General features: G+C 41.3%; 1 protein-coding gene across 1 annotated transcript in view; it reads right to left on the bottom strand.

Annotated features, from left to right (window-relative positions):
- LOC138947461 (zinc transporter ttm-1-like) overlaps nucleotides 1-10,397 on the bottom strand; it is a 37,218-nt gene extending 26,821 nt beyond the window's left edge. Inside the window, exon 1 of the mRNA XM_070318941.1 lies at nucleotides 9,192-10,397. Within this exon, the coding sequence (XP_070175042.1) occupies nucleotides 9,192-10,350 (1,159 nt within the window). The 5' untranslated portion in view covers nucleotides 10,351-10,397. The remainder of the gene's footprint in view (nucleotides 1-9,191) is intronic.
- Nucleotides 10,398-12,828: the final 2,431 nt, after the last annotated feature.

Below are 12,828 nucleotides of genomic sequence, written 5' to 3'. Positions count from 1 at the left end.
GGTTGGGTCGATTGGGGGTTGGGGGTAGGCGGGGTATTAAAAGTGCGGTTCCACTGTATACACCTCGGTGTTCCAAAGGGTTCTGTTTATGACACACGTTTCTCGTTAAATCCCCCAAGGCACACAAGGACACAGCTTGTAGTGTTATAATATGAGTATCTGCGCAAGCTATCTATAGATAATGCAAACAGAACGAAAATACACGATGGCAACTCCGCAACTAGCTTCTGGTAACAGTAGTTACAAAATCTGCCGTTCCCTGTCGAGTAGTAAATAAAACATCCCAGATCTGGCCAGGGGTTTACATGGAGTAAGGGCTTCCTTCCACGTGCAAAAATACCAAAATATTAACAAAAATCGACGATGTGGGTGTTTATAACGATATTGATGATAATGCCGACAATAATGTTGATGACGATCACGACGACGACGACGATGTTTATAGCGATCTTGATGATAATGCCGACAATAATGTTGATAATGATCACGACGATGACGATGTTTATAGCGATCTTGATAATAATGACGACAATAATGTTGATGATGATCACGACGACGACAATGTTTATAACGATCTTGATGATAATGCCGACAAGAATGTTGATGATGATCACGACGACGACGACGACGACCGCGACGGGGTTAGGAGGGCGTGGTGGAAGTGGGAGAGGGGGGAAGGGGGAGTCGTAGGAGGCTCCCATGTCGAACAGAAATAATGGGTGCACATCACGAGGTGCGATGTTTTTTTAAATAGAAATAAAAGATAAAGAAGTATACGCAAACTACTGTACACCCATGTTGTGCATGATTGTGTATCTTGTGACAAAGACCCGTACCCTCATTGAAAGCCTTACAGCAAAGCGCCACACGATGTTCAAATATTTACCGGTAACCGCACTTTGATCGAAGCAGAGTTCTGAAATGTCACCGGGTTCGGCAATGCCCCCCCCCCCCCCCCCCCTTCACTCTACATCCAACGCTTACCCCTTTCTCTACATCGTGAAATGGTGGAAGGTGTGAGGGGTAATTTTGGAATGTTGCAATTGTTTGTGTTCGGATCACAACATTGCTCATGTTCTTTGCGGCAGTCCAGTTACGGCCTCTATACCTGTTCGTTCGTTCGTTTGTTTGTTTGTTTGTTTGTTTGTTTGTTTGTTTGCTCCTGTCTTAGCTCTGAAGATTTCCCTGAACCCAAACCGCTCTACGTCTTCGCTAGATATTCTTTGCGGTAGTCAGTGTTGGTTTCAGTGTCCGTTAATTTAGTATCTAATTGTAACTTACAAGATGTACGCCCTCTTCGGTTAATGGATTCAGACCCATTCAGGTAGAGGGAGGGGCAGGGAGGAGGAGGACCGGCATCGATCGTCTTTGAAATGAAGTTTCACGCACTCACTTCCAAGCTGGCAGAGGCGTGAAATACGGGGTAAGCCCCACCTACTGTTAATGCATTGTCGTGCTGATGAACATTATTGCTTGCACAGATCTGCTCCACGTGAAACTGAAATGGGAGGGTGGTTTGGTGATGGTAAAACTTTTACTAAAAGGTTCAAAATTGATCACACACACACACACACACACACACACACACACACACACACACACACACACACACACACACACAAACAAAAAGAAACCTTCACAATCTTTCGTTTGAATGTTTCGTTTTGTGAATGTTTCGTTTTGTCTATAATCAAAGGCTCCACAAACACGTACCGTTCTTGTTTTTGATTCTTTATTTCGGAACGTTAGCAATCAATCTGTTTCGGAGTTCTAAACTGATCACAATTACACATTGAGGGTCATCTAAATCATAAATTGATCATGTAAAAGCTCTATGCTTTCAAAATTAACAAAATATACCTGGTCTGCCATGTTTACCTCCCGCTGGCCTTTGCTGATCAAGCACCCCCCCCCCCCCACCCCCCCCCCCCCCCCCAAGGAGATTCGCAAGATATTGGACTGACAAACATTGGTCTTCTTCTCATAAAATATTCATGAATGCATTCGATCCTTGGGCTTAATATTCATGAGGTGTACAGCCTTACACAACCTCTATGTGACTGTGTCATAAACACAAGAATTTGCATTTTGTGAGCTGCCAGCTAGGACATCGACATTAGACATGTGCTTCGGAACGGTGATTCTCAAAGTTCATCCCATGATAAAAAGCACAATAACTGTGTTATTCTACACTCAGTTTGACTCTATGAGGAGAGAGAGAGAGAGAGAGAGAGAGAGAGAGAGAGAGAGAGAGAGAGAGAGAGAGAGAGAGAGAGAGAGAGAGAGAGAGAGAGAGAGAGAGAGAGAGAGAGAGAGATAATCTGTGTGTGGGGTGTGCATGAGAAAGAGAGGGGAAAAAAGAGAGAGGTATGGGGGGAATGAAAGAGAGAGAGGGAGGGAGAGAGAGAGAGAGAGAGAGAGAGAGAGAGAGAGAGAGAGAGAGAGAGAGAGAGAGAGAGAGAGAGAGTATGTATGCATGTCTGTCTGTCTGTGCATTAAAGAAAGAGAGAGAGAGAGACAGAGAGACAGAGAGAGAGACAGAGAGAGAGAGAGAGAGAGACAGAGAGGGAGAGAGAGAGAGAGAGAGAGAGAGAGAGAGAGAGAGAGAGAGAGAGTATGTATGCATGTCTGTCTGTCTGTGCATTAAAGAAAGAGAGAGAGACAGAGAGAGACAGAGAGAGAGACAGAGAGAGAGAGAGAGAGAGACAGACAGACAGACAGACAGACAGACAGAGAGAGAGAGAGAGAGACAGAGAGAGAGAGAAAGAGAGCGAGAGAGAGAAAGAGACAGACAGACAGACAGACTGTCTAGACAGACAGACAGACAGACAGACAGAAACAAACAGACTGTGAATTTCTCCTACCCCACTCTACATCTCTAACTAATAGTAAATACTTGAATGTCGCCAGATCAATGTCTGGTACTTGTCATTCTATCATATTCCGATATTATTAATAAGAGAGAAACAAACAGACTGTGAATTTCTCCTACCCCACTCTACATCTCTAACTAATAGTAAATACTTGAATGTCGCCAGATCAATGTCTGGTACTTGTCATTCTATCATATTCCGATATTATTAATAAGAGATCTTTTCAGTTGCCGATCTACCCACAGCAAAGCATGGCAGGAAAATCTGTAAAGGTGTCATAAAAGTAAATTAGACAGCAGCCATAATGGAGATACTTCACAATCAAATTGTCCTGAACATGGATTTCACAGAGCGAATGGATATTAATGAACTGGTTGAATACTGTGTTCATTGGACAGGAATATTATGACGGTTATACGGGTTTTCCTGTAATTTATATTGATTCACCACCACCCCCCCCCCCTCCTTCCCTTCACTTAAACCATCACTTTTTGTTAATTGATATAATAGTATGCATTACTTGTTATCGCTTCATGGATGATGATGATGATGATGATGATGATGATGATGATGATGATGATGATTCTGATGCTGATGCTGATGCCGACGATGACGATAATGATGATGATCCTTTTCCCCTTCCAAGAACAACCAACATACATATAATATACTGTATCTGGCAGGTCACACAGTAACTGTATATTACTGCTGGCCATTATAACCGATGATGATGATAACTGTCATTGTGTTATTAATCATGTACATAATGCTGCTTCACGGATGAATGCTCTCAAATAGGTTTTGCAGGGAACAAGAGGATGGATATTGGTGAACCTCTTGAGCACTGCTATAGGCCTGAAATATGCACGGTTTTTATGAAGCTGATGAAAACAATATTGATTGTTATGCAAACGAATCCCCCCTGCTAGTAGGATGAATACAGTTGATTTGCCGACATAATATACACATCTGCTTATTGGTTTTGTCATCATAGCAGCAGCAACTTATGCTCATAAAAAAAAATGTCTATGCTTTGAAACTGACATTGAAATTATATGAAGATTAAGGTGCATGCCTGACAAATCTTCCAGCAATGACTGAGAGTTCATGTTATGTTTTACTTAAAAATAAGCCATTGGTTTTCAAAAAAAAGTTTAAATAAGATAAGAAAACGTGCACTCAAAGAACTGTTTAATTTTTCTTTTACAGTGGAACCCCCCATTTAAGACCCCCCAATTTAAGACTTCCCCCTTTTAAGACTGTTTTCTCAGACTTTCTGTTCATAACCTCTGTAAATTTACCTTCATTTTAAGACTCCCTCCTTTTTAAGACCTGATTTTCTGAGATTTTTGGAGGTCTTAAAAGGGGGGTTCCACTGTATTGTGACTAGTCTAGGTCTTCTCCCTTACTTGATCAGTATTCATAGACATACAATTACATTGTGACTTATGGCTCAGATAGAATCAGAATCAGAAGAGGACACCTCCCTTAAAAGGACAACTTCTGTCGTCCCTTTGTCTTTTATCTCTATCAAAATAAACCTGCTGTGACTGTGACACTAAAATTCAGAATAAAAAAACAAGAAAGGTAGGTTGTTGGAACATTTGTTGTTGACAAAACAATACATTCACAGATATTTCGACCCAACGGTCTTTTAAGTGAACAGACAAACACATATTCACGCAAAACTTATCTTGATAGAATCAGTTTTCGCCCACTGGTCAGGAAGCTTTTGGGTCAGTTTTTGGATCTGCTGTGACACATCCACCTGCAATGAAAGGACACTGTTGGCTTGTCCCAAAGGTGTCCTTTCATCGGAGGTACCACTGTATGTATGTGTGCATGACTGCATGCTGCTGGACATGGATGTATACACACAGCACACTAACAAGTTTCCGTACACTCTATAATTAAACAGGCAATCCAACAGAGGCTTTGTTTTTTAAACTTTTTATGAAATTATACATATCCTGAAATGTGTATTTTAGACCCCTTTGGTTCTTTCATATTTTAATAATGCCAAATATCTCTGGATACAGTCAAACACGCTTAAGCCGAACTCGCCCGGGGAATGAAAAATGGTTTCGCTTAAATACGAGTTTGTGCATATCCGAGTTCGGATAAGCCAAACCTTTCCCGAGAAATTACCCTGCAGTTCGGCTTAAGCGAGTTTTTTTCAGGATAAGTTGTAAAATCACTTCGAATCTCTCTCTCTCTCTCTCTGTCTCTCTCTCTCTCTCTCTCTCTCTCTCTCTCTCTCTCTCTCTCTCTCTCTCTCTCTCTCTCGTCTGTGTGTGTGTGTGTGTGTGTGTGTGTGTGTGTGTGTGTGTGTGTGTGTGTGTGTGCGTGTGTGTGTGTGTGTGTTTAAATGAATAAGCTCAAAACAGTGACAAGTAACAAGTGCTTTCTTCAGTGGGGCTTTATTAATACCTCAAAGCCAACTGTAACAATAAATGGTGAAAACAGTGACACATCTCAGAAACAAAACCAAAGATTCCACAAGCAACTACGCTTTGTTAAAAGGATTTAAAAGTAAATCATAATAAATGTAATGTTTAATGAAACCCTCTCCATTTAAAGAAAGAAAAGAAACACAATTAGACAATTAATTTTGTCTCTGTGGTAATAAATCAAGATCAAATCTCTGTAAACATAGAGAATACTACATGGCTTGCTGTGTCATACCAGATTTGCACGAGTTTACTTACAATTATTTAGCACATGTTTTTGACCTAGATATATTGAAACTAAATAAAGTATACGTACTTGACTTCATATTTTTATTTTGTACGAAAAGCGAAAAAAACCTTTAGGGTCGGCGCTTAAAAATAGGGTCGGTCGGGTTACCGGAAACAGACATATCTTTCTTTTTGGCCTAATAGGCACAAAAAAACAAAGGCCTGTAGGACAGTAAGCATCATAATCTATCTACTTCCAGTTCCAAATCCTGACATATCAATTAGATAATACAAGCAGATCTCCTAAGAGTTAGACTTAGAGGCAAGGTTAAAAGTTTATTCAAGCTTGGGAATCATAATATTAAAAAGAAATAAAAACATTTCTCCCTGTAGACCAGCAGTTATAAATGGTGGAAGATTAACTATCAGTGTGCACATCTATTAGAATATATCTGAATGCCCTGGGAAAAAGGCAGGTGTAATTTCCATGTCAAGTGATGGTATCCACGAGTTTGAGTAGTACTCCTGTTCTAACAATAAAAGCGTAATTTATTACACTGTGGCCTATCTCAAACATGCAGTTACAGTGAGAGAGAGAGAGAGAATGAGAAAGAGAGAGAGAGAGAATGAGAGAGAGAGAGAGAGAGAGAGAGAGAGAGAGAGAGAGAGAGAGAGAGAGAGAGAGAGAGAGAGAGAGAGAGAGAGAGAGAGAGAGAGAGAGAGAGAGAGAGAGAGAGAGAGAGAGAGTCTGACTTCTTAAATGTTGTTAAAAGCCTCAACCCCCCAAAAATCAAATACACTTAAAGTTTACACAGAATTTTAGACCAATGGACAGACAGACAGGCAGGCAGATAGACGGAGAGACAGACATAAAAACAGAGATCCTTAGCTCTTAAAAGTTCATGTAGACTATTCTTCTAAACCTTTCTCACTCACCAACTGCTCTACCATTACCTGTCCCTTCCCACACACACACACACACACCAATTAAAAACAAGTCGCGTAAGGCAAAATTACTACATTTAGTCAAGCTGTCGAACACACGGAATGAAACTGAACGCACTGTATTTTTTCACCAAGACAGTACAGCTTCGTCAATCCCCGCGTGAAGGAAATCGCTCACTTTCCACGTGCAAAACGTAGTGATATTGACACGCCAGATTAGCGCGGTGGCGTATTGTGCTAAGCAGGAAAGCGCGCTTTTCTGTATTCTTGTTAACTTTCTGAGCTTGTTTTGAATACAACCTATCATATATCTGTTTTTGGAATCAGGAAATGATAAAGAATAAGATGAAATCATTTTTGGATCGATTTCTTAAATTTTAATCGTAAGACTAATTAATCTATTTTCGTTAATTGTGATCACATTTTAAGAGTAAACATGACATAATATATATTTTTAGATTCAGAATGTGATGAAGAATATGATGCAATCAATTTTAAATCTGTTTGCGAAAAATCGATTTTAATGACAACTTTAATGAGCAAACTCATTAATTAAATTTTAAGCCTCCAAGCTGAAATGCAATACCAAAGTCCGGGCTTCGTCGAAGATTACTTGACCAAAATTTCAACCAATTTAGTTGAAAAATGAGAGCGTGACAGTGCCGCCTCAACTTTCACGAAAAGCCGGATATGACGTCATCAAAGACATTTATCAAACAAGAAGAGCAAACGCTCGATCGAGTCACTTTCGCAGTTCTGAATATTATATGAGGCATCAGATGGACAGGAAGAAATTGCTATTCACAACACAATGAGTCACGTTCACATAAAATTTGAGCCCGGTCACTTTTATAGTTTCCGAGAAAAGCCCAACGTTAAGTTGTGTGTTGCCGAACAGAAAAGGCTAGTTATCTCCCTTGTTTTTCTGATAACGTTCGTAAAAGGCTACAGATGTAAATACTTTGATGTAAAGAATAATCCTACAAAGTTTCAATCACATCCGATGAACTTTGTCAAAGATATAAAATGTCTAATTTTTCCTTTGACGCTGACCTGTGACCTTGAAAAAGGTCAAAGGTCAACGAAACCATCGTTAAAGTGTAGAGGTCATTGGAGGTCACGACTAAACAAAATATGAGCCCGATCGCTTTGATAGTTTCCGAGAAAAGTCCAACGTTAAGGTGGTGTCTACGGACGGCCGGCCGGACGGCCGGCCGGACGGCCGGCCGGACAGACTAACACTGACCGATTACATAGAGTCACTTTTTCTCAAGTGACTCAAAAAATGAAAAAAACGTCTGGAGATACCATACTCAGGATCTCTCATGTCAAGTTTCATGAAGATCGGTCCAGTAGTTTTCTCTGAATCGCTCTACACACACACACAGACACACACACATACACCACGACCCTCGTCTCGATTCCCCCCTCTACGTTAAAACATTTAGTCAAAACTTGACTAAATGTAAAAAGGTAGCAAAATAGAACTTCCCAACGTATAACATCAAAGTCAAGTAAAGTAAATATACATAAGGCAAATTTTTTTTTAAAAAAGTCTGTTTATGGTATCCCGACCGACCCTATTTTTTCGCGCGACCCTAGACTTTTTTTGGCATGTGGGGGAAAAAAAAAAAGTCTTTGTTTTTTGGCAAAATAACTTAAAAATATGGTTTTCTGGAGGGGAAAAAAAAAATTTTAAAAAATCCCGACCCTGTTTTTTTGTGCCTATGTTACTGTAAACAGACTATTTTTTTTTGGGGGGGCCTAACATACTTGTACAAGCAACTCTTACAAACTATCTCTCGCGAATCCATTCCTACTCCATGAACACATTCTCAAATCCCCCCCCCCCCCCCCCCCCCCCACAATCCTCCCTCTCCTTGTTAACGAATACAAAGACAATCAAAAGTAAACTCAGCAATTAAAGGCACAGTAAGCCTCCCGTACACCATCACAGATACTGTCAGGCTTTTACACACAGTGCAAACACCCTTCCATTTGAACGCTCACCAAACGGGAACATCCTAGGTGCCCTACGTAAAGAGCGAGCAATTTTTAAAGAATTAATTTAGCGCCGATTGCTCAGAGACAATCGGACCGTGGTGCGTTTTGGCGCTGGACCTAACTTTTAAAACCTAAATTTTAAATTGACAGCTTGTTACACAAACATTCTTAAATCATAAAAGAATTATTTTTTCATCAAGACAAGATCAGTACAATTCGAAGTTTTGAAAGTTTAAAAAAAGAAAAGCCCGGAAGCAGGATCACGCAAGGTCGTGGTTCTCATAGCAGACGACGGTTTAGAGGCATCGCCAGTTCCTCTGAACAGTCAAAAGCCATCGCTAGAGTTCTTGTGAACAACAGCCGTTTGTTTCGTGCATAGTGAGAGGTACATAATAACGTGCTAATGCAGATAAGCTCACATCTAGTCGCATTCAAATTACTAACTGACGACTACATTGTGAAAAAGGGAAACTGGATCACACGGGTTTACGACGGCTCAGGGGTAAGATAAACCACGCAAAAAATAAATTCTTTGAAAATTGCTCGCTCTTTACGGAGGGCACCTAGGATGTTCCCGTTTGGTGAGCGTTCAAATGGAAGGGTGTTTGTTCTGTGTGTAAAAGCCTGACAGTATCTGTGATGGTTTACGGGAGGCTTACTGTGCCTTTAAGCTCAAAATCTTGGCACTTACCAATAATCTCTCCAATCATGAACAGCACACACAGCACCAAGACTGCAAGAAGTTGACGCCTGGCCAGCTTGTCGCTCATCTTACGGTGACTCGTCCCTGAGTGGCAATGAATGTCTTGAGCCAACAGCCCGTAGCGACCTCTCCCCTCCTCCCCTTCCCCCAACCCTCCCAATCCTCTCATGGGATGAGAAGGCGGAGGAAACGAATCCAGCATCACGTTTTGAGAAAACCCAGCGTGTGTGTCAGTAGTAGTGTGACGGGGCAGGCGTGTCAACGAGCCGCGATCGCTGGCTCCCACTGCGTCGTGTGTGCAATCAATAACAACACCGTGATGTGAAGTGGAAGTATCAGAGGAAACGATTGTTGCGGTTGAACTGCAGGTGGTGGGGACAATGGCAGCTGCCCCTCTGTCTGTGTTGCTGCGGTGTGCGTGTGGTTGGGACAGAAAGAGCGGTTGTTTCACTGTCACATCTGGCAGCCCAGCTTGTGAAGCTGCGGTGTTGTTGACCGTGCTAACACCACCCCCACCACCCCTACTGCTGACCGCAGCTCCGTACCTGTTCAGCATTCCGTTAGTTTGGTGTTGGAGAGGTCTCACCTGAGTTTGTGTCTGCGATGCTGAGATTTCGCTGGTGTCAGAGAAAGTACGGCGGGTATCCGGGTGGGACTCCATGTTACCGTGTCGTGGTTGGAAGAACGGCAGGTTTGTGTTCAGTATCGTCGGATCATCAGCCCCGAAAAAGTCAAAATCACTACCGCCGCCGCCCCTCTCCGAAACACTGGTCGGCGACAATGAAACGGCCGCTGCTGTTGATTCGACACCGCTGTCGATGTAGTCCCCGTAGGCGGTTTCGTTTATTGTCGCAGCTGTTGTCAAATAATCTCGAGGACTTATCTGGGATGACACCGTTTCAACCGTTGTTAAAAGCCTACCCGAACGGTCGTCTGCTTGGAGAGTGCCCTTGTCGTCTGCTTTAAAATCCAATAAAAGTCTGCTGTCCGTCTGCTGCACTTCTCGTTCATTGCTGAGGTCTAATAGCGGATCGTCTTGTTCGTCCAGGCGTGAATGCGGCCATGCCCGACCCCCTTGTTGTGAAGTTACTCTCCGTTCCGTAGAGTTGACATTCGAGTTTGTTGAACTTCCGCTAACCCCCTCCATTTTGCTATGATCACATGCCGTATCACGTGACCCCTCTATATTCGTGTGCAAATGTGAGAATGGAGAAAACGAAAGTAGGGTTTGCAGCAGAGACGTTCGGTGTCCGTATACCCTTTTTTTTTTTCCTCGTACGTTGGGAGATGTTGAGACGAATTCATTCTCATGTCTGCTATCTCAGTCCAAATGTTTGTGTCTTTCGTTACTTGAAACTACAGCTACAGACTGATCCATATAACCATGCAAGAACATAATATAAGATACTCAGCCCTCAAATCCAGCTCATTTTCAAAACAAATACACTGATGTGCTACTCAGTGAGTGTTTCTATGTGTGTGTGCATGATTATGCACACACTAATCATAAAATAGATATAGAGTTGTTTGTATGCAAGCATGCGCCTGACGTGTGTGTGTGCGTACGTGTGTGCGAGTGCGATTGTGTATGTGGTACATGTTCTGTATGTCTCTCTCCCTCTGAAATCTCTCACCCTAAACACACACTCTCTTTCTCTCTCTCACTCCCTTTCTCTTTCTCTCCAATATAAAGAATTCTCCAAGCTATCCTTTTTTTCAAACAACCATGCCTTTATTTGGGTAATCCATAACATTAAGAAAAATAGGCATGACAATTTTCTAATTGCAACATGATGAAACAAGAAAGCTACACTCAAACTAACTGCATGCTTCAAATAAAATCTTCTAATTTCAAGTCCAATTCTTCACACCGAAAACCTTGCATAGCGTATCTGCATTTTGGCAGCAAGCCAGTTTTCCACATGGAAAAGCGGAGAACAGAACTAAGTGAAATTAACAATGTTTGGAAATAACTGTCGGGGTTGAATGGGTTGTGAACAAGTGAATACTTTTTCTTTTATTGAGGTCAACTTTTCTACATGGCATTATAGGCCAGTCAGTAGCGAGGGGTACGTGTGTCTGAAACTCGTGGACAAGGAGCATGTGTGGAAAGTTTGCCTCACTAATAGCACAAGTATTCACTCTTTCACATCCCATACAAACCAGACAGAGTTATATTTCTCAACATGGTCTTTTCTGCTGAAGTAAAAGGATGATGAAGTGTTTCATTTTACTCATGTAACATTTTTTTTTCTGGATTTAAAAAACAAACAATTAGATTTAAAAAACAAAACAAAGAAGAGTATTAAAAGTGCTAAAGTCTGTGACATAAAATTCTTCAATTGGTACGTACAGGTAAAATCAAAAATGGGGGCCCGGGGCTTTCTAACGATTAAATCTGATTCAACAATCTTGACATCTATTTTGCATGATTTCCCTTTTGTACCTAAAGGGGAAATATACCAGTATACATCTGTGATGAAGTTTATTTTGTTGTTGTTTAAAAAATAAGAATTTCTGTGAAGATATAAAAATCTGCACAAAACATAATCCCTTCCAAAAACTAAACCACTTAGTTCTGTTCTTCTGCTGTCCATCACACTTTCTCAACCAAACAAGACAAAAACATTTTCTGTCAAATTTTAACTTCTCAAACCATGTTCCTGCTTTCTCAACATCACTCCAAAGAGAAAGAAAATAGTATATATAGTGCATACACAAAAATGCAGAGTCCAAGGGTTTGAATAAATAAACAAAAAAGTGTGGCATTTACAGGCATTGCTTGGCAGATCAGGATAGACGGATACATACCACGCCTACAAAATGCTTGCAAAGCAGCTAGAGAAGGATAAGCAATTTCTGCACGCAGGAAAACTTACCTGACCAATCTTACATCATTACCACATAAGTCTTTCCGTAACTCTTAATACTTCTGTTCTTAAAGCTTACACAATCTTCAAGATACTGTCCACAGTACTTTTAATTTATTTTATTTGATATCAGACTGTTTTTTTCATATTCAGTTTAGATAAATAAATTCACATCTTTTTTTCTCTCTCTTCTAATGTTTATTTTTTAAATGAACGCTGAAAAAGTTTTTTGTGTGTAACCGAGTGCCGAAACATTACGATCACCTCGGGAAGCGAAGTGCAATCAAACAGGTTTGAAAATATTAGGGCTAATTTCTTAGCCCTATAAAAACTGTTATGCAAACCCGAAGGTTTCCATGAACATACAGACAATCGGAAACTACCAGACCCCATCACAAACAGATTTCCACAAACCACGGGTGTTGACTTAAAGGCCAACAACTCGGGTGCAGAGTCTGCTGTGAAAGGAGCGGTAGCCTCCTGTCACAATCGCCCCCGTTTGAAATGAACTTCGTCCCGAAGTTCCGAACCGGGGGACCACTGTCCATCCCAAGTTCGCAGAATGGGAACAGCACGAACATGTTCAGTGGTCATATTATGCCATTACCTGAACATATCATGCCGAGTCCCATCCCTGCTCGCAAGCGCCAGATGTAACCGAGTGCCGAAACACTACGATCACCTCGGGAAGCGAAGTGCAATCAAACAGGTTTGAAAATATTAGGGCTAATTTCTTAGCCCTATAAAAACTGTTA

Source organism: Littorina saxatilis, linkage group LG14, assembly GCF_037325665.1.
Source record: "Littorina saxatilis isolate snail1 linkage group LG14, US_GU_Lsax_2.0, whole genome shotgun sequence".
Lineage (NCBI taxonomy): Eukaryota > Metazoa > Mollusca > Gastropoda > Littorinimorpha > Littorinidae > Littorina > Littorina saxatilis.
This window is presented reverse-complemented; position numbering and strand designations above follow the sequence as displayed.